Genomic DNA, 23374 nt, shown 5'->3' with positions numbered 1-23374 from the left:
TTACACATTTTTCGACCATTCCACTTCCTTCAACTTTCCAACTAAAGTTAAAGACGAACAACCCTATAACATAGAGCAAGCTGTTCCCTTCAAATTTGAAATTTTCTTTTTTCAAACTTTTCGACAAAATACGAATCAAACATTTGCAGAAAAATTACTTAGATTTAGGTATGTATTTTTTGTGTTGCTACTTTTTTGAAATTTTTTGAAAACATTTTTTCATTAGTTCAACGCTGTGTTTTATTTTTTTCATTTTTTAAAAACTTTTTTCTAACATTTCCACAAATTTTCAAAATTGGTCAAAAACTGCGTTTTTTCTGTTGCTTTTCATGTTTTTTGTCATTTTTTGAATATTTTTCATTTTCCGACTACTTTTTCCATTTTTTAAAATTCTTTTCTCGTTTTGTGAGCTGTTTTTTTTTATTTTTTCCCTTCTTAAAGATTTCTCCTGGCATTTCCAGGAAATATCCAAAGTTGCAGAAAAATTTTTTTATTGTTTTTTGTCATTCATTAAACATATTTTATTTTTTGATGATCTTTTTTCACTTTTCAAAATTTTTTCTTGACTTTCCACAAAATATCAAAAATTAGAGCAAAGCTTTATTCTGTTTCCTCCCATGTTTTTTGCATCTTTTTTAAAAATATTTTATTTTTTTACAATCTTTCTTCATTTTTTTTTTTTTTTTTTTGGAATTAAAACTTTTTTCATTTGAGCTCATTGTCTAGCAACTTGTAAATTTTTCCAATTTTTTCATTTCATTCTCAATATTTTGAAATTTTGACCATGTTTGATTTGAGGGTTCTGACTTCTGAGGAAGGAGCGAGTGTAATCAGAGAATTCGGGTTCAAAAGGAACAACCAGTTTTCAAGCATCTTGCTTACAAATTCATGTCTAATCAAATCACTAGCTGATTTGAAAAAATATTAAATTTTTTTTGAAAATTAAGAACTTAGGAGTAGGTATTGGCATTCCATTTTAAAAAATGGTTTGTTAATCTGATAGTAGAAAGGAATCTTCGTTGTACCTAATGTAAGTATTTCATAATTTTAAATGTTGGTTTTCGACTTTCTTATTAGCCATAAAAGATTGAGCTTTTAAATTTTAAAAGTTCAATCATGAGCTTCTCACTTCAATGTCTATTTTTGATCCAACGAAAAAAAATTACATTCTTTACTCATGTCACAACGAAGCCTTTGGAGATGCTTCACTGAAGAGTTTGATGCATCTACAATAATAGGTAGGTACATAAAAAGGATGTGCCCACAAACCACAAAGCCAAGTTTGTTGATTTTTCAAGCTTTACGAATTTGCGAATTTTTTGAAATTCCGACTTGAAAAATACTGTGTAAAAATACGTTTTTAGATACTCGTAGCTGATGTCTCGACAACCGTTTATCGCATCAAAAATTTGATTATACATTGGAGATTGAAAATTTAAATTTATATAAGATGTGAGCTCCTCACATCAACAAGTGGAAGGAGGTCTTTATAGAGTTCAAAACCCCCGTGATACATTATTTTTACAACACTATATCTCACCTCTCCGGACGAAATGAAGTGTTGTATGATTTTTTATTAAAATTCTGATCGTTGTTAGCAGTTTTTAATCCAATTTTTTCAAACTGGGAATTCTTTTTTCAATTTTTAGAACTTTTTAGACTTCCCCCTGCTCCTCTTCCCCTCCTCGTAAAAAAATCCCAGAATTACCGATGCATTGGTAGCTCACATTTGTACTAACAAATTCAATTATTTCTTGCAGAAAATTACAGTTCGAAGGTGAATAGATCCATTCATCTCTTTATGTCTTGAATGCGAGAACCAATTTTCAAATTTTTTTCTCATAAAACTCAGAAAGCCAGCACGGAGCACCGTACGCGTGAAAATTTTTAAAAAGTAAGTACCCGTCAGTCGCCTCCCAGACACAAATAGGTTAAACTAAAGGTGGATATACGAAGGTAAAATTCGCCATACATATTTTTTTTTAACGAGGGAGAAACGAGCTTCGTGAAATGTGCACATCTTAAGGAAAGAGAAAGTTTACAGTGAAAAAAGTTGATGGAATTAGGCATTGCGATATTTTTCTACGGCAATTTTCAACTCGAGAGTTGCTTCAACTTGGCACGTTGTACCACGAAATAATTAAATTCTGGATCCAATTCACGTCAAATGGTACGAGCTTCAACGTCGAGTAGTTTCGGCGTGTTTTATAAAAATTTTCATCTCAATTTTAATTTTTTCTTCTTCTTTTTTTTCGTGCCAAAGTACACAACACACGAAACGCGAGACCGCGAAGTGTTTTAAATTTCTAAACGTTAAAAAAGGCGAGAGAGGCAGAGGTAAGGTATAAGTAGATCGTCGAAAAGTACCATTTATTAGATAAATATCAAATTACCTCGAAAAGCTATTTTGCCCTCGTTATTTTCACCCAATATTATTTGTTGGGATGAGCTTATTTTTCAAAAATTGAATATTTTTGCAAACATACCTACTATGGCATTTTCATTTTAAACGAACTACGATAGTTAGGTAGGTATTTTACGATTCGGTAAATACTTCACGAATTTTTTTTCCTCTTTACGTTATTCTAACCTATATTTTTCGTTCTACTTGTAATATGCTACTCGTAGAAATATCTTACTATATTTTTTAAAATTCTCGCGACCTCGAAAATATTCGTTTCGAATCGTTATCGAAAGGTCATCCGGTTTGGGACGGTGTTTTTTTTCGTACGGATTGGTTTTTTTTATTTTTATATTTTCGTACGACGACGATGAACGTTAACAAACGTAATCGAATTCTCAAAAAAAGTTTTCGCTTGTTTGATTTTTGTCTCGTAGTGTTATAAATAAATGAAAAAGTTAGGTAGCTAGAAACTCTGCAGTCTTCGAAACTGATTGAAAGAAATCCCTGCTCTACCTCCTCCCTCGTTATTGGCTGTAATTTTATTCTCGACACATCATTCGAGTTATTTTCTAATTAGTATACCAACTAATAAGTTGAGGTGTTTTCGATTAATCTTAGGAATATACTTACTTATACAACTCGTATAACTTAATCGCAATGTTTGGTTTTTGCAAATTACTGAATCTCGATGAATTGGGTCAAGAGTCTCCGGAATACCCACCTGTTGCATGTTCGTTTACAGCAAAAGCTCTTTATACGTCTCGAGTACCTTTTCGAGTGCATCGAGTGAATTTAATTTGCTAACATTTCGAACTCGAACGTTGATAAATTGAAGCACTTTGGTTGGAAATTTCTTTAAATATCCGATCCTCTGCACATCATTTCTTCTTTCATCGCCTTACCTACTCGTTTGAGTATATCTCCTTATAGTGTAATTTCTTTTCTTTAACGTACTTTTTATTGTGTAAAAATAAGAGCACGCTGGCCAGCTATCAAAAAGTTGTAAATTTTTTTTACGTGTTGGGTAAATTACGATTGCTTTTACCTATTCCGATGTCGCTGATTACTTCTCGTTTGATGATTACCTAACGAATGTTATGTTTTTGAAAATACGATAAACTGATGACGTGTTTTTAGCCTATTTTTTTCACAAGGGAGGAATTCCAAATGGCAACACAAATTTTGAACCGGACAGAACTAGATCGAAAGAGTATGGAAAAATACACACTATCTAAAATTTCAGGTGCTCGATTTTTTTTTTGATTTTTGGGGAATTTTTGAAAATCAAATTTGGGGCAAAATTGAGAAAAAAATCAAAATTTAACCTTATTAACCTAGAAAGCTGAAATTCGCGGTTTACCCTATTTTAGACCCACAAAATTGATCGGAAATAGATTCAAACCAATTTGAGCATTTTTGAAGCTTCCAGCAGATTTTTGAAACCAGAAATTTCCATAAAATTTTTCCAAATTAAGATGGAAAGCCAAAATTAATTCTGACCCCTTATTTCAACATCCTGAGTTGACTGAAGGTGGTTTCAAGTCGTTTTTAAGCCTCTGGTGGTTTTTTGAAAATTTCAGATTTTCAAAAAAAAAACATAAAATCTGTCCAATTTATGAAATTGAAAAAAATTATCCAGTCACTCGATTGGTATTGATCCCAAAGCTGACAATTTAATCTTATCACCTCCAAAAAAAAAGTAATCTTAGGGGCACTTACTCTTTCCCACTCTGATTTGGATTTTATTATCATATTGACCAACCAATGGATGTAAAAACCCTCACATCGACATAAAATCTCTCAACTCTGTTGGCAAACGATTCGATGCGATGTTACCAAATGCACTATTTGCTCGAAGAAACACATAATGAAAAAAAAGAACTAATTGTTGAAATTATCAGTTAGCTCGTTTTCGGGTGTGAACTGAGAGCTCTTCGCAGCATACGAATGTGAAAAAACCATTGAAAATGTAATTTGATGCATTATTTACGTTGAACGATCTGCCCAGTCATCGTTTACTATTGGTTAACACTTAAGAATACCTACGAGTAGTTTTATAGATATCTATTTGTTTCAAAAGTGGTTTTAAGCAATTAGCAGCAGTAAACTGGACACAATAGGTCTGTCCAATGTAAAAAATGCATCAATATACCTACTATACTAAAGTAGGTACCGTCTCCCATCTACCTCGATTTCCGATGCAGAAAATAAATCATATTTCTCACCGAGCTAGACAGACACTGGTGTCAAAAGATGAAAAAAGAAAAGTGAAACCAAATCGATAGTAGGTGTGGATTACAGGAGCGTACATATAAAAAGTTGTTAAAGTAGTTGTCAATAGTTCATGAGCATCGAGAGTAAACGAATAAAAGAAATTATTACATAATATGATCGGAGACGATAAGGCAAGGCATCGCGTCGTAGAGATGTACCGTGTAGTTATACGGATGGGATTTGCAGTAATTTGGTTGACAGTGCTGCTTAAGGGCAGTGGACTTATGATTCCGAAGTATCGGAGTATTGTATAAATAGCCATTAATCAGAGAATATCGGTATTGTTCTGGTGAAAGTAGTAATTTACCCACACCTTCGGATTAATATACCTTCGTATAATATAGGAAAGAGCTATACACTTGTAGAGATTTTAACCCGGGTTTCGTATCATTAGTAAGTATTTGGCAAATGATCGATGTCGAGATTTTAATAGAAAAATAGTAGCATCGCGGATCAAGTCTGAGGTAACATCTGTATAGAATTGAATGGCTCGTGTGAGCGTCAGAATGAACCAGAGGACCACGCCTGTTGGTGGATTTTTAATTATCTTCGATCGTTTTTTTATTAAGGTATAACCTTGGCCAACATGATTTAAAACTTTGCCCATAACAATGAGTTGGAAAAGTCCGGACTTGAAAAGCCCCTTTGTATTGTCAGTCCACTGCATATAATACGTACTCGAGAAGCAGGCTTCGAGTTCGCGATGTTTTAGGCCTACACAGGCACACATGGACTTACAAGGCAGCTGCGATAACTTTTATTCGTGTTGGCGCTTGTTAAATGCAAATTAGTTCAACGTGCTTTAACATACTATAGTACATCTACTAACTTATAGTGTCTAATGCTGGTGAAGATAACAACTTGTAATTTTGTCGTTCTATGTGTCATCTAGAGTTGCGAGGCGTTAGAGTAGGTACTATATAGGTACTTTTTTCGTAATTTTAACCATCTTCTTTGTACCTAACTTGGAAACAACTGTGAGAGTTAGGTATACTTTTGAAGAATTTTCATGTGGATGTGCGATTATCCAGTGCCACCAATAAGGGGAGGGTGAGGCGATTCGCCCCGGGGAAAACTTGTGGCAGAATTCCGTTTAGTGAACAACTAATTTTCAAACTCAATTTTTGAAAAAAGTCTACCTGTTTTAGAGGAGATGGAGGATGAGAAAAAATTTTCAGGAGACGCAATTTTTTGTCCCATGCTCACGAATTGGCTCTCAGCAGCACTATCAGACAAATCTTCTAAAATGTACTTAAAATTTATTCAGTTTAAAATCCCTAAAGCAAGGAAAATGAAAAATTGCAAAAAAAATGTTGAATAGAAAAAATTTTTTAACGAAACATTTTTTAAAAATTTTCTTGAAAACCTCAAAATTTTGAGATTTATCCACATTTGAGTCGATTTTCAGGTTTTTCCTTCAAATGCATTTTTTGGATCACCACAACTCGATTTTCAGCTACTCAAATTAGTTTCTACGCCTTCTGGAGAAATTTTGAAATTCTGGAGAAATCAAAAATCTCACTGAGGATTCCAGAATGACTAGAAATCAGTAAAAAAAATTCAATTGAAGGGGAGGGTTGAATTTACTTTCAGAAATAATTTTCATAATTTTTACAGAATAGATATCACCTAATTTTGAAACAAGTAATATATCTAAATTGCTGAAAATGGACAATTTTGGATTTTCATTCACAAAACTAGAAACCAAACCGTCGAAAGGTATAAGGATGGTCTTCCCGTCCAAAATCTGTCAAAAATTCGGCAAATTTTCAAAAATTGAATATATTTTTTCGAAACTGGAAAATTTTACGACTACAGAGTGAACTTTTTCTGAAAATTTGAAGAATTGTTGGAAAAAAAATCGTTTTGGCAAAAATTTTTAATAATTGTGCAAATCGTTGAGAAAAAAGTTCAAAAATTGACTAAATATTTAAAAATTCGCCAAATGTTGAAATCGAAAAATTTATGAATTACCTATTTGAAAATTTGAATTTGGCGATTCCAAAATTTTAAAAATCCGATTCGTTGACAATTTGGCTGGAGTAAAGCTAAATTACGTCGTGTATGAAATCTTCTGCCTCCGCTTCGATCGACTTTTCTACGCAAAATTACAAACCTAAAACTTCTGAAAAACTATATCATTCAAATTCGAAAAATGTTGAATACAAAAGGAAGTAACTAGGTAAACTAAAAAATATTGTTTTTTCACCTCTTGGGGCTCATTTTCCGAATTTGAAATTTTTAAATAGAATCATCATTCGAACTTTAAAATTTCCCCAAAAAAAAACTGTGATCCAAATTCTGAAATTTTGAAGCCAAAAAAATTAATTCCTACGCTCGCCATAAAAATATTATCTGAAATTAATAGGAATAAATTTTTGAAAGCTTTTGCCTTTGCTTCGCTTGGATAAATTTGTCTCTCTTTTTCAACATGAAACACCAAAAATGTAAAGGGAAAATGAAAACTTCTTTACTTAAACTATATAAATAATTATATAAATTGGGAAAATTGTTATTTTTTACTAATGCCAGCCGGAAAATTTTTAGTGCACACCCCATTCCTCCTAAAAAAAAGTTTCGTCCCTGCATCAAAAATTAAAAAATCAATTTTGGCAGCTGGAATTTTGGTTAGATATGGGAGTTTGAGACTATGCTGTTACCAAAAGGCTTGGACCCATTCAAATTGCAGGCGGACAACTTGAGAGATTCCCATTGTTAAGAAATTTTAATTTGCCCAAACAAGCAAGGTAGGTACAGTTGTAAATTTGCCAAGTTCGAAATTTGAGTCAAGTATTTATTCATTCATTTTTTGGGGGGAGGGGTGGGAGGGTATTTATAGTTGCAAGATACCTATTACACCAATTTATGGAAAGTTTTTTTTTTAATTTGGATTGTCAGATTGTTGAATGGGTCAAATCCAAAAAAAGCATGGTTATCCGAATTCAACGATTCTGAAATTGAATTAAGTGGGTAGCTAAAAAATGAACAGGTCGCATCAAATTTTCATAATTTGTCAAAATTTTATAGTTTTATTTTTTATTTTTTTTTTTCAATTCCACTCACTTTTCTCAGAAGTTTTTTAAGAAATTGAAAGAACGAAATAAACTAAATGCCTACAACTCTACAACTTTCTAAAAAAGAATTATAAAGTGAAATTTACAAAATGAAGCTTTGAACTCTTATAATCAAAACATTGATTGTTACATAATCATTTTTTAAATTGTCTTCTCTCAAAATACCCAATTTAAAAAAAAAATCTGGAGAACAGAAAGTATTTCTCAATTATTAAAAATGTTTTCAAAACTTCTGTAGGTTAGGTCTAAATGATACCTCTCTAATACATATGAAGGAGAAAAGACATATAAATGCATCGGCGAGATAACCAGTTAGTACCATCGATACCTACGATATCAATCAACGAGCTCGAATCTCTTTGTATTTCGGGGATCGATAAAGAAGAACCTGCCCAACACGATGTTGTTTATCATAAATGATGATCTAAATGACTCTCGTCATCTACATTGTAACGAGAGAGTAGACCGTATGATACATTGCAAAATTATTTTCTACGTGCATGCTTAATCACGTCCCAATATCTGATACTGTATATTTCTCATAAGTAATAGATATAGTCATAAGACATGCTATAAGTACGATATGATATGAAGTATGAACCAAACCAAGGCTACTTTACGGAAACGGCGTATCACTCATTTTTGAACATCTTTCGCATTTTAAACAATAGATGAAAAAAAAAAGTTATTGAAGTAAAACAATGAAGACACGTTTATGTTTCAAGGTTTCAATCATAACTGATTGCGAATCAATCATTGAAAAATTTACTAGTTCTGAGAAAATATTTGAACTTATAAGTATAAGTGGAAATTACGTCAGCGAAAGTGAATCGAGGTAGGTAACTATGGTGGAAAAAAGGTATCAACCTCGTCAAAGACGATAGTTCAAATGTTCGTAATCGTATAGTTATAGGCAAGTTCCCAATGTATGTTTGGATAGATTATAACGGCTCCAGTACAGTACATGAGTGTAAATATTATAAGCAAATTTTTTAAAATAGAAATTCAGCGTACGTAATTATTGCTGCATTCATCGATATATGTATAGAAATCGGCAACTTGTTGTATTGTAATCAACACGATAATGCCAATAACATCGTGTAAAGAATCTAATTGATATGTCTATCAGTCACCGTTCGTTGGCGGATTTTTAAATCGGCGAGTTTTACATTGACCTATGAATTATTATAAGTCATTGACGGCTAACTGGTTCGTCGGATGAGCATGACGTCGATAAAAAAATTTCGTCTTGTAATTCAATCACCCTGAGGCAGTGTAATAGTGAAATAAATCCGTTAAAGAGGGATTGTCTCCGAAAGTGTTGGTCGAAAGGCCCGAAGAGATGTGGGACTTTCCCAATTCGAAAATCGTTAACCATACTTAAGCCTACGCACTTCTACGCGTCATCTTGTAAAATCTTCAAAAATCCATTCCCATTGCAAATATTTCATTAGCATCTATAAATTTGATAGATGCTTGCTGAATATCCTTTCGCCTTTTTTAAACCGATTACTGCGAAATTTCAGGTGTGTCAATTGAACAGAATTGTCCACGAAGGATTTTATTGCAATTTTTCAAAATAACCATCACTTTTATTACGTCTCTCACATTCCTAATCACCTAAATTATTTACTTACCTCTTTCAAAAATCATGAACCCACATATATGCCTTTACACAGAGTTCAAGAGCACAGACGATAAATATCGAATAAGTAATTGCAGTGCTGTAAATTTAAACTCGATTAAAACCAAATTAGACGTTGTTGGTACTCCAATTCTAATAGAATTAAAGTTCTCGAAAGGTACTCCACATATTCATTCGTAGGTATTACTGGAACTCAGCAGACCACCCAACAACCCTTTTTAGAAAAAAGGTCCACACAGTATATGTATAAGGAGAAAAAAACCAGGTTAATTAATTCGTATATCATTGGCCACCGCAACTATGACTAATCTCGAATCTTTATGTCATACGGTACGCATTTGTGTGCCCGGCATCTTACATAACTGGTAAACACATCCGACCTAAAATATTGGCACATTATCCAATTCACGGTGCAGTGAAAGGTACAATTCATCAGCTATAATTAACCAAACAACACTCGTAAAAGTCGAACGAAAAATAATACACCATAATGCACTCTGCATCCGAGGAACCAGTTTTGAAAAAATACTATTTCCGATAAATTCATTGTACGTAGTTATTTTGCCGGTGGTCTGCAATCTTATGAAAGGAGTACTTATACAATTTCGACATGTTTACAATGAACAAGGGGTTTTCAATGGGTCGTAAATATAAATCATACTATAGGTAGTTAATCATAAATACCTACACGAGATGCAGGGGGGTACCCGCAGCTTCCGCTCGTAAATTTTACAAATGGTAGCTAAGTACCGAAAAGTTGCAGAAAAATAGGTGTAAATTGTAAACGTTGTAGCGATTCTCATCTCCTTCATAAGTTTGTGTGCGGATATTTTTTTCGGTTGTCACTGTCGTCAGTTATGCATAGAAATGCATAAATGAATAAGTTTTGAAGGTTTTTGGTGTTACTGGCATTATGCAATTCATTAGTGCACAGATGGTAAAAAGTTGTGATTTGGTAGGTATTTTAAAAAGTAGCATATAGAAGGACAAAAATTACACAAGGTTGCTTTCAAATTTCATTTGCTTATTTTTTCAATTTAAGGTTTAGACGAGGCTAATAAAAATTAGGCAAAAAATGGTGTTTGGCAAGCAGAAAATCACATAAATTATAAAAAAATTAATTAAAAAAAATTACTCCATCTACGTACGAGTGCTTATTTCTTCATTTTTTTTAAAAAATACCTATCTAAATGCATTTGTAATACATTGCCAAGAGAGCAGGAAGCGGTGGAGATGAAAAGATTAACTTCTAAGGTACATACAAAAGATTTCCACAAAAGATCAAATTTGATAAATTTTCAGATTTTGAGTCGATTACCCATATCGATCTAGTTCTGTGTATAAGTAAGTACACTCGAGTTTTTCGCAGTAAAAATATTCCATCCTTAGATGAGTTTTCCGACTCCTGAGAGGTCATTGTATTCTAGACTGTTGACCTTTTGGAAAAATCAACTCAACAAGCCGGTATACTATTAAAAAGTACATAAATATACAAATATCGCAAACGAAGTGTTAATCAACATTGTCGTGCTGTCATAAGCTTAAAGCATTAATAATGTCAAAAAATTAACATTTCACATCAAAACCATCATCTCGAGATTTTAATTAATTATCGAAGCAGGGTCTTTCCCCTATACGAGGGACATACACAACAGTAAGTATAGGCAACAGGATTTTAATTTTCTGTACAGGACGATACGCCATCGATCTGACGGGTGGAAAAAAATTATAATCCGGTAGAAGAAGACATCGTCGTTTTTCATAAATTTATGCAGATAGGACAGCTGGTAAACATCTCAAACGCGATGCATTTAGTTTATTTATCGAATCGGGTTGAAATTTTAATCAGCAAAAGCCGTTTTTTTTTCTTCTAAATTTACCCTCGTGAATGGAAAATTATAAAGAGTGATTTTTTTCCACATCGTGTCATTTGAAAGAGGATTTTGATTGGAATTTAAACGAACAGTGGAAATTTTTTTCGATTTTAAATTTATGTAAGATAATACGCTGATACCTATTTAAAATTTATTTTCGTTTTTTAAATGGTTGGAATAGAAATTTTTTTATAATGGGGGATGGAATTGATTTGAAATGCGGTATTTGGATCGACCGTAATGATTAAAATTGAATTATTGAGTACTTGATTCGGAAACTATCCGCTGAATTATAATTCTTCTATTCACATTTGAAAGATATCTAACGAGGGAGGTTATATCCCAATATTCCCAACAGATCCTAAAATGCACAACAGTTTACGAACCGGGAACAGAAGAGTCGACGGAGGATTCCAAAAACACATCACTAACCAAAATTTCAGCGAGTGAAATTCATTTTCTGATTTTTTGACAAATCTTTGAAAATTCAAATTTTGGCCAAAAATGGGGTAAAATCGAAATTTTACCGAATCGGCCAAGAGAGGTGAAATTTGGTTTAAGCCCTATTACTGACCTGTCGAGTTGATTGATGATGGTTTCAAACTGTTCTGGAGCCTCCAGCGGATTTTCGGATTCTCCAGTTTTCAAAAAAACGCTGTAAGCAGGAGTAAAAAGAAATTCAGTACTTGTAATCTCGGATTTACCATTTTTGTGGCCCATTCGATCGATTCAGGCACATATTTTCAAAATTTCTTCGTGCAGGTTCAAATCCAAAATTTTTTCAGTGATTATTTTTGAATGCAAAGAAAAAATCCGAAATTTGGTTTGCACCCTATTTTTGACCTCTCGAGTCAATTGGTGATGGTTTCAAACTGTTCTAGAGACTCCTTCTTCTTGGTGCCGTTTCACTACTGAGGGGGTATCCTGATTACGATGCAATGGCCACCATTTTCATGATGCAATACACCAGCTCACTCCAACTGCCTCTGTTTTGGGTGCTCCTGAAACATGCTGGGAAGCTGAGTCCATTGGCCTTCCGGATGGAGTCTGTCCATCTCGTGGGAAAGCATCCGCGCCCTCTTGTTCACTCTACCTTGCCTTGAATGAATAGGAGCTCCATCGCATCTGCCCTTGTGACATGCCCAATGTATTTGAGGATTCGGCTCTTCTGGACACCAATATCCCCAGGACAGACACATTAGTCCTCTTCTCCATCAATAGGATCTGAAGCATTTTCCTTCAGCACCACATCTCGAGCGTGTCAATTTTTCTACTGTCGCCCTCTTGTACTGTCCAGGTTTCTGACGCATAGAGAAAAACTGAGAAAACCAGAGCATTTACAAGCCTTATCTTCAGTGTCTTGCTCACTGCTGCATCTGACCATATCTTCTTTAAGCAAGACTGGGCGCTTCGCATGATTTGCACTCTGAGTTACCTCAGCTTCACTGTCTCCCAGTAGTGGTGCAAAGTTATCAATGTAGTTGCATAAATGTACATCGACTTAAGAAGATTTCGATGTGTATTGATGTAATGTTTTGATGATCAATGCACATCAAAATTGCAACAATTTGTTGAAAACCCCGTGAAAACCCCGTTTTTTAAACTGCAATTTGGACTTACCTTTATAAAAACCATCAGAATGCTTTGTTGAAAAATTGTACTTGACTCATGAAAACAGCAAGAAAAATGCAGTTTTGCTGGTAGTTTACAAATTACGTTGTTTCATCTGTAAAACATGCCCAATTTTCCCAGATTTTCCTTCTAAAAAAACATCACTTTTGAATTTCAATGTACATTAATGTAAGTAATTGAGGTAACATCTTAGATACTTGTATATTGCAAATATCGATATGAGCTCACATAGATAACTTTGCACCATTACTGCCTCCTTTGTTATCAACGATGGATCCCAGGTACACAAATTGACTCACCACTGTGATTCCCAGTTGACAATTATTTGCCACTGAAAAAGCCAGCAAAAAAGCCGGCTCAAAATTGATAGTAAATTTGCTGGTAAAAAAACGCCTGCCAAAAGTGGCTGTTTAAACTGGCTGTTTAAGTACTTAAGACGATGAAAATTCTACCAAACTACAGAAAATTTCTATCCCAAGCAGGGATCGAACCCACGACTCCTGCATGGTAATTCAGAGCTCTCACCACTCAGCCATCACAGCAACCTAAAGAATTCTGTTTTCAAGCAGTATACATGAACTGCACTTTGTACTAGGTATCATTTAATTTTTTTTTTTTAAGTTATGAAGACATGTTGCGCATGTGCTCTATAATCAGCAAATCAGCAAATAAAAACTGCTGCTTAAAACGCAGCTCAAAAGCGACTGTTTTTATAAAAATAGCCGATTCTAGCTAGCAACTTTTAAATTGTTGCTATTCGCTGGTCAAAAGCGGCTGTTTAAATGCCTGGTTTTATAAAAGTAGGTAACCACTTCTAGCCGTCGTTTTTTAACTGACAAATTTACTGTTATTTTTGAGCACCTTCTAAGTGGCAGTTTTACAAAAAAACTGAAAAAAACAACCAGTGTTTCGGCTGAAAGCGGCAATCTATTGTCAAGTGGGTTCCCTCAATTTCCTGGAAATCAGGCGAGTTGTTCTCAGGCCAATTCAGAATCATGATCTTTGTCTTCGCTTTATTTATCAGCAAGCATATTTTGCACTAATAATCTCTTCCAGAAGGTCCCTCGGTGGCATAGTAGGTAGAGCCGCGGACCTCCGTTCACGAGGTACCTGGTTCAAACCCAGCTGCAGAGGCAAGCTTGTGCGTGTAATTAAAAAATCTTTTGTGCAATTATCAACATTACACGCCAAGTACCGTGGGACTACCAGTTTAGCCGAGCTAACAGATAATGCACGCCATCTGTTAGCAGAATCAAAAAGCTGAAACTGGTTCGAGCGTCTATAGAGGTCAACACTGAGGAGCTCAGGGTCTCTAATACCCGGGTAGCTCCAAGGTGCTTGTGTAGATGTCACTAGAAAGCAACGGGAAACTACTAGTGGAAGCTCGAAACAACGTCGATTACCTAGAATAATCACAGCGGCAATAGGCATACGCCTCACCCTGTTAGGGTACCACAAAAAAAATGCGATTTCCAATGTCCTGTAAAGGATAATGAACCACGACGATGAATCTCTTCCAGACATTTCAGAAAACTGTTCATATTTTCCACGCTTGAGGCCTTGAGGCAATGAGGGTTGTTGATTTGGTCCACTATAGGCTTCAGAATAGTCCTAAATCGTCACCTATCATCCTTCATGAGATCTATTTGCTTTTTCAAACTTCTTTCCTCTAAAGGTTAAAATCCTTTGAGATTTTTTTTTCGCGGTATAGCTAATCCAATTTTAATATTAACGATAAATTTATATAAAATCTAATGATTTTATACCTACATTTTTTAAATAATTTCTCGTTGATATTTTTTGACACTATTTTTGAAAAGTTGATTTTCATTGTTCGAGCATTTCAGTTAAAAGATCAAAACATAATTCTTTATCAATGCAAATAAGTACCTACCTATACAGGCTGATTTCTCGGTCGAAAAAACTCTCAATTTTTGTAGGTAGGTACCGACTCGAAGAACTGCTTGAAAAGTTCATCGAACTCGCTACTTCGTCAATGTCAACTTGATTAATTATTCGTTAATTTATTGATTTTATCAATCGAGATTACTGTAGCACAAAAATACCCTTGAATTTGAAATGCGAAAAACTCGGTGTTAAGTTCCATAATACTTTTTTAATCTGAAGCAGTGTTGTAAAAGTAATCGAAGCGCAAAGACGTCGCCGTCGCCGTCGCAACTCACGCTCAAATTCTCTGTCACATGCAATTACCTTAAAGACGTGACTTCAAAATTTTGAGCTCGATTTTGGAACGTTATTCGAGTACTTTAAATGCGAAATTAAACGTAATTCCATATGAATGATGATGGTAGGTAGGCTGCTCACAAATTACCGTTTCAAACACGCTTCAACGTTTTGTAAGGGCGACGATAAATCATTGAAATTCGTCGACAAAATGCGTAAAACTGCGTCAAACTCGAGTTTCGCCTACCTACGTAATTTGATATCAGATTAGCCGCGTGTTTACTTTGGTTTTACAATTTAAATGTTTAATTACAAAGCTATAAGTACACTGTATATACTTATGTACGAGCTGTTGCAAATTTGAAGGAAGAAAAAAAAATGTTAAATGATTTTCGTCGTGACGATGTCGAGTATATTCGCGAATCGCGATGTCTTCGATAATGTATAATTATCTCATCGCGCGTCGACGACGACTTCGCACAATAACAGAGAGCTAAATTACTTCACTTAAGGGTATTGTCTATGTAGTAGGTCAATCTTTGGTTTTTATTGTTACACAATTATCGAAAGTCAACTCCGATAGAGTAGGTAGATACTTGTAGAAGACGCTCCTGTACGAGGTAATTGTTTTTAAAAATTTTTATTCGCGATCGAAATTTCTAGCTTTTGAATAAGCTGCCATATACAAACGGCCTTCGAAATTATAAAATATGAATTTTGAATAAAAATGCAACTTTTACCCCCGATTTGAATTCGTACATTTTGGCCGGTTTCGAGACAATAAATTATACCATCAGATAGCGCGGCGATATTTTAATTATAAATTCATAAGCGGATTTTCCCTCATCTTTCGTTAATATTTATTTCTAAGAATTCGTAAAAATCAACTCGACAAAAAAATATGGTAGCGACAAACGCTTCAGATATACCGAGTTCTCCAAAACGAGTATAGTAATTAATAATCTGACTATGACGATGCTAAAATTAGACTCCGAAAAATATCCAGTTTCAAGATGATCTTTTTATATAAATTGAATGTAATTATTCAGAAGGAGAACGTCTTTTACTAGAAATTATTCGCAACGTTAGTTTTTTTTTTCTCTTGCTTTATTCCGATTCATTCTTTCTTCGTTGACGAGCCATTCGAGTAGAATTTTATTGAAGCTATATCTTCCGCAAGTTTTGTTCGAGTGGGTTTGAATAGAGAGAGTGAAATTAGCGGAGAAGTGCGGTGAAGTGGAAGAGAGAGGGGGTGATGTAAATGGGTGTTTTTTTATACCTAGGTTGCCTTAAATTTTTTTTAATTTATATTTTTTCAATTTTTAGTCAATTTTTCAAATGTAACGGTCAAGATTTTTTCAATATTTTTAAACATTTATTTGAATTTAAAAAATTTAAAGGTGTGAAAAATGTTTTCAAGTAGGAAAGAAAATTTTAAACCGATTTTTAAAACTGTTTTCATTATTTTTATGTATATTTTTTCAATTTTTCACATTTTTTATTCCTTCAACAGCTTCTTTAATTTTCACCATTTCATTTTTTCAAAAAGGGTATCCTTTGATTTTAAAAAGGAGCAGAAAATGTGTTCAACTTTAAGGAATATTTTCATAAGTTTTTTCCAACTATTTTCATTTTTATGAAATTTTTTCAATTTTTCAATTGTTTTATTTCTTTGATGCACAGAATTTTATTTTTAAATTTTTGGAAGTTTTTTAAAAATTTAACTTCGGTTTATTTTTTATGAAAAAATAAAATGAAAATTAGATAAATATGGACAAAAAACTGAAGTTTTAACCTCACGAATCAGTTTACTAAAATTTTGAGCTATTCTGGATCCTCCAGCAAATTTTTGGATATTCTCGTTTTTGAGGTAGGTACCTACCTGATTATCAAAAAGAGGCCAAATGAAAATATGTTTCTGGAAATTTAGATTAGGTAATTAGTTCTCGTGACTCCTTATTCGATTATGTTCTATTTTCTTAAATCTAAGCTTGCCTGCTCAAATCGATTCACTTTTTGGGATTTTTTGAGAGATGGAAAATTCAAAAATCCACTGGAGGATCTAAATCATCTGGAAACTGCAAGCAACTAATTTAGAATGTCGGAGATGGGGAATAAACCAAGTTTCAGCTTTGTATCTCAGTTTGATCTTTTGATTTTTTTTTAAAGAGAAAAGAGCAAAGTTTGAATTTTTATCAATTTTTTGAAAGTTGAAAAATGGCATATTTTTGAATTTTATTACGATTTATGTACAATAATTCATCTCACCACGAGGCTCAAATACCCATCTCGCTACAACTTCTTGAAATGAAGTGGAGAATTTGTTCATCCTTCATCAATTCTAAGTAATATCTTTGCTAATTTTCATTTGACAAAAGTTCACATCATTTCATCACTTTGGGCAGTTGACTAATTCGCAACTTCCATTTTCAAATGAATCTAATGTACTTAACTCGTCAGCAGATGTAAACCTCAAAAATTAATCCATCGAATTGAATAATTTCACGTTAAAGTTTCGTGCATCTTAACAATTCAAAACCCTGACCTAGACCATCACTACGATCACAAAAAGAAGGAAAATGTTTAAAACTATTTAAGCAGGATGTTAAAAAAATTGATTCTCTTTTAGATATTTATAGCAATGAAAAATTTTATATCATGTAGAAAACGTTCGAATTTATTTCCTTTATCGTGTAAAAGTGAACGTTTGATGGGCTAAACGAATTATGGTACCCAACTAGAGCCAGATATTGACAAATATTTTATTTTGAAATCACGATATATGGTTTTTTAAAAAAATTTCCACGTTTTTATTCCTGCCGGCAAGTTTGTGCATAAAGTTGAACGCAAACGCGAGGATGAACGTAAAAGTCTTATAGTTTTTCAATATTTACTCCGCAGAAATTGCCTTGAACTAGTTCGATGGAAATTCGCACACGTAAAAAAAAAATGAAGAAAAAAATAAAATAATCCTAAATAAATAAAACAATACGATATTGAAAAAATATGTATATCTACGCAAAAGCCTCGAAGCGTGAATGGTTTCGGAGTAGATTTGTTATAAATGAAACAATGCATGTTCGGGTGAAATTACGACTTTTATTAGGCTAATTTACATTATAAAAAGTTATCATTTTTTACCACAATGGCACTATTTCGCCGCAGGCGTTTCCGTTTTTTTATCCAAAAATTCTGCATAATTCATGGGTCAAGTTGAAAAAAAATTTTTGGAGGATTTGGGTTTTCATTTTTCAAATGAGTTTACTTTTTTGTATAGGTATGTACTGGGTAATGAAGATGCGCTGGTAAATTAAGAATTTTCGACAGTTGGCATTAATCACACGGCAAATCATCGACAAGTCGTCATAATTTCATTAGCATAATTTAATGCTAAATGTATTTACCTTCGAGTTCGAAAATAGGTATTAATATGATTTATTCGTTCGAACGAAAATTTTATTTCGCCAGTCTTCACACGTAATAAGGTTCGATATTTAAATGGCCATGATTTTTCTCAACAGCTGAGGTTATCAACGTAGACATTTATTACATTTTAATTTTAGCTATCGTGTACTTATACTTGCGCCGATCAAGTTTTCATTCAATTGGTACGCCTACGTATTTGGTAGGTATAGGGTATGTAATCGTTTAACTTCTATTTATGGGTTTTTAGAGGAAGCTTTGAAAGGTTTCGAAATTATAGACCAATACGATGGAATTTTTTTTATACTGATTTCATTTCATTCGCGTGTTATTTTATTATATTATGGTCAAAGACGATGAAATAGTTTGAAATTTCATTCAAGTTGCATGGATTGTGATGGGATTTTATCGATAGAATGGTATTTTAATACGTGGTTATAAACAGGCCTAAAAGTTGTCGAAAAAGTTAGCTTTGCGAGGGTGTACTTTTATTAAATTTTTCTTCAATTGGTGAGTTGGAAAAACGGAGCAGGTCGCGGGCAAAAGGGGAAATAAATTGTTGAATTTGTCACTGGAAAGGAATTGAATCGGATGTCATTTCACGCGCAAACTTGAAAGCAGCCTCTACAGGGTGTTCAGAAATCACAAAACCCGTTGACGACTGATGATATGTATTTCTATTTTCAATTCGAAATTTGAGCTTTTGAATGAAAAATAAGAATTTAATTACGAAAAATGAAAATAAAAATATTGAAAAGTCGTAAGTAAGTTATAATTTCTACCTCTCTCCTCCCCCCCCTCCATTTACCTTTGGAAAATGCGTCTGTACGTTATTTCTGCTAATTCAATTTTTTCGAATTTTATTCAAATCAAAAATTCAAAGTACACTCTCTTCTGATCCTCCTATATCAAAGGAGGAGAGGTGCCTTAAAATTGGTAAATTCAAAGAAAATTTAAAAAAGCACATACTTTCCTCCCCCCTTCGGCCTGACGTTGAAATATCAGAAGATGCTTCTATTCTTTATTCGGCCAATGTGATTTTTTCAACAAAAAAATTAATTCGAGTCAAAAAATCAAAATTATTCACTCATTTTCACTCTCTCTGCCATTGAAATATCAGAAACCGCCTTGGCCTTTTATTTTTTTGGAGTCTTTAAATATTTCAGTGATAGAAGATGGAGAGTAGAGTGAAGTGGTGAGGAGAAATGGAGTGAGGGGGGAAATTTTAATGGATGAGGACGAGAAAAAGAGAGGAGGTGAGAATTGGGTATTTTGAATTTTTTACATAAAGAAATTTCGAAAAATTTACTTTTAGGTAATTGTAGTTAAATAAGCTAGTATAATACAAATCTGAGGCATGTTTTAATATTTCAATTGGGAAGAGGAGGGTGATTGTATTTTGAATAATTTCTGATTTGAAGAAAAAATTATGTCGCCAAAAATAATGAATTGTCATTTTTTTCACATTTCATTTCAGCCGAATGGAGGGGGGGGTGACTAAATGGAAATTGAATTTCTGATTTCAATATAGCTTGAAAAAATTGCGTAGCTTAGAGATAACGAATTTTGAGACATTTTTCTATATTTTAATTTAAGGGATGAAAGGAAGTAAGTATTTTGAACTTTCGCTTTTAAAAAAAACTCGAAAAAATTAGGTACATTGCCAAAAATGAAGAATGGAGGCATTTGCTGACTATCAATAGGAGAGGAGGGAACGAGAAAAATAAGTACATATTTATAATTTTTAGCTTGAAACAATGTCGAAAAAATTACATTACTTACCAAATTAAGAATTGAGATATTTTTCAATATCTTATTAGGAAGAAGAAGGAAGTGATGAGAAATTAAATTTAGGACTAGAAACTGAACGGAGGAACGGAGGAGTTTTATTACATTTCTATGAAGGTGAGTAAGGAGAAGGAGGAGGAAAGAAATACTCGTATGTATTCTGACTTTTTAGCTCAGAACGATTAAAGAACCGAAGCTTTTTCTGATATTATAGGTGGAAGGAAAAGAAGGACGTGAGAAACATTTATTTTAAATTCTTGACTCGAAAAATCTCAGAAAATGTTGCATCCTTAAAAACAAAGAATTTTAAGACACATCAATTGAGCAATTTTTCTAGTGTTTTAAAGGGGCGATTTTGACGTTTAAATTTCGTTGTTTTTTTTGGAATGAAGAGGGGGAAATATTTTGAAATTAAAATTTTGCTGAAATGTCAATGGATTGAGTTATATTTAATCAAAAATTTCAGTTGTTAAGAAGAGTGGGAGACTTGAAATCGTAGATATAGGTACCCTTGAAGAAGAAGGGGAAAAAAGCTATAAAAAATATTACAGGGTGCCCAGAAATATCGGGTACCCCTAAAAAGTTTTCTGCCAAATACTTCGCGGTTGGTCATAGTGAATGATAATAATGATAGCACATGATTGGTTGTTAGACTGGAGAGATAACATTCCACCAATCATATGCATCTTTTTCACGTTCCCAACCTATATTTTTAATGAAAAACTTTCTTAGGGGTACCCGATATTTCTGGGCACCCTGTAGTACCTACCTACCTATCTACTTATCTAAAATCAAACATCACAAACATTTATTTTGTTATTTTATTTTAAAATTTCAAAAGATTTCGGAGCATTTTCTGATATTTTAATTGAGGCTAGTGAGTGTTGGGAGCGGAGGAGGGAAACATCTGATTTTCAACAACAGGATACAAATTCATCATTTTTAAATGACCAATGGAAAATAATAAATATTAAATCAGATAGGTACCTACCTACATGTCTCATATAAATAAACATGGTAAAATTGAAACAAAAATCAATTGTTTTCATTTTCCAGGGGTTTATAAATTTTACGAATTCCAAAATATTCTTTTCTTGCTCTTAAATATTAGAGAATAAGAAGTCAACATTATCTTACTTTTTTTCACTTTTGAAAAATGTTATTATAAAAAGGAAAAAAATTTCTGTTTGAAACTATTCGATTGTTTTTGGCCAGCTTCAACCCCCCTTCGCCAACCATACTTCCCAGAAAAAAAATTGAATTCAATCCTATACGAATTGATCGTTCTTGTTGCGGAGCAAACACGATGGAAAAACTATCAATCATTCCAAATTCTCAACAAACATTCCAAAATGAGAGAAAATTTCACAATTTGGCACACTGATTACTCGTTTCTCAACTTTTTTCAGGCCGCGAGAAATTTCTCAAATTGAAAAGAAATGAAGAATAAATCGAATTACCTTGCAAAAAAAAAGAAAAAAGTTGACCTTTTTATTATCAACACACGTAGGTATTTCGCAGGGAATTTTAAAGTGCTTATTTACTGGTAAAAGCCGGCAGTAGGGTTTTCAATAGGCTAATCACATTATAGGCCTTTTTACAAGATTTAAACGAAATGAAAACTTCGTTACGAGGGAAATATCACACGAAAACTAATTCGAAAAACACGACGAGGAAAAAAAAGAGACGTAAACAGAAAATCTTGAATGAAACAATACTCAACAATTTTGTTGTTAGAGGAAAAAGAAAAACTGTGGACTATCGAATCTTATATAATTCCCTAGATAAATGGGATATAAATTGTTGGAAAATTTTTCACTAGGAAATTTTTCAAACTATGTAATTTAAACTTATTGTGTAGGAACAATTCGCGAATAAGAATATTGCAGTCGAAGACGAATCGTAGGCTATTCTAGAAACAAATTTAACAAACACGAATACATTTCAATTATACGAGAATAACTTTTTACGATGGTAGAATTTTCCCAGTTAGGTACATAACTGACTCGACTTTTTAAAACGATAAACTCGTTAGATGAATAATACTTCAGTATAATAAGTAACTCGTATATGAGAAAAATTTTCCATTCTTGGATATACGAATTTATGTAATTTTTATGGTATTAATTTTCACTCGAATTATATTTATATGTGGAAAAATGGATTCTTACCGAAAATAAAATCCTTTGATGTTCTCCTCGCACCATTATTCGGCTTCAGCACTACGCGCACATAACACTGAAATAAATAAATAAATGATTCGTAAATTTATCTCGACACTCGCGATACTCGAGGTAAGATGAGATAAAAATCAATTAAGAACCAGATGCCAGACTTATATAGGTAAAATAATGTTTAAACGTTACCGGTGCTAATACTTATTCTTGTTATCTAAATTGGTGGGAATAGATTGGCGGAGATGTGGTAGGAAAAAGCACGTGTACCGGTTCATGATGCAAATAAACACACGTACCTATTCGGTATGGAGGACCATTGGTAAGCAAGCATCCACATTCCACATTCAATAATATACGTGTTAATCTGATAAAATATAGGGATGATTCATGGGGTTTACAATATATCACCTTGATTACTCTTAGAGCTATACTAGCTTTTAGCGGTTTTGAATTAAAAATCATAGTAACGATGATTTGCAACGTTTGGGTGGCAATATGTACTCGTATCCTAACGTCATGGTTTGGGTTTAATGTCATGTATGGGTCGATGAGTGAGATTCTATGCACCTTACCCGAGGAGTGGATTTATTACATTAGAGGATATTGTACCGTTTAAATGGGTGAAATAATTATACGAGTTGAGATGAAGATAAATTACAACTGTTATGACATAAATATCACCTCTATTATGCAATTGGAAAAAATAAATGATGCATCGTTGGTAATAAAGACGTATGTAAAAGGTTACGAGGTAGCTTTTTCACGTCGTCTGGACACACCGCACCGTATAGTCCATATATTCGTGGTAGTTTTACTGTTAGGTAGGTAGAGGTACTGTATTAACCATATTTCACCATTAGGTAGGTGTTGGTATCCTAATGGAAAAAATTACCACGAAT

At 33.3% G+C, this 23374-nt stretch overlaps 1 protein-coding gene across 2 annotated transcripts in view; it reads right to left on the bottom strand.

Annotated features, from left to right (window-relative positions):
• The window catches only part of LOC135849519 (collagen alpha-1(II) chain-like), a 39566-nt gene extending 16919 nt beyond the window's left edge, over positions 1–22647 (bottom strand). For both annotated transcript variants that reach the window (XM_065370005.1, XM_065370004.1), the window contains exon 1: positions 22470–22647. In XM_065370005.1, coding sequence (XP_065226077.1) covers positions 22470–22505 — 36 coding nt within the window. In that variant the 5' untranslated portion in view covers positions 22506–22647. The remainder of the gene's footprint in view (positions 1–22469) is intronic.
• Positions 22648–23374: the final 727 nt, after the last annotated feature.

Source organism: Planococcus citri, chromosome 5 (genome assembly GCF_950023065.1).
Source record: "Planococcus citri chromosome 5, ihPlaCitr1.1, whole genome shotgun sequence".
NCBI lineage: Eukaryota > Metazoa > Arthropoda > Insecta > Hemiptera > Pseudococcidae > Planococcus > Planococcus citri.
Note: the sequence above shows the minus strand (reverse complement) of the source record. Positions and strands in the feature narration are given on the sequence as shown.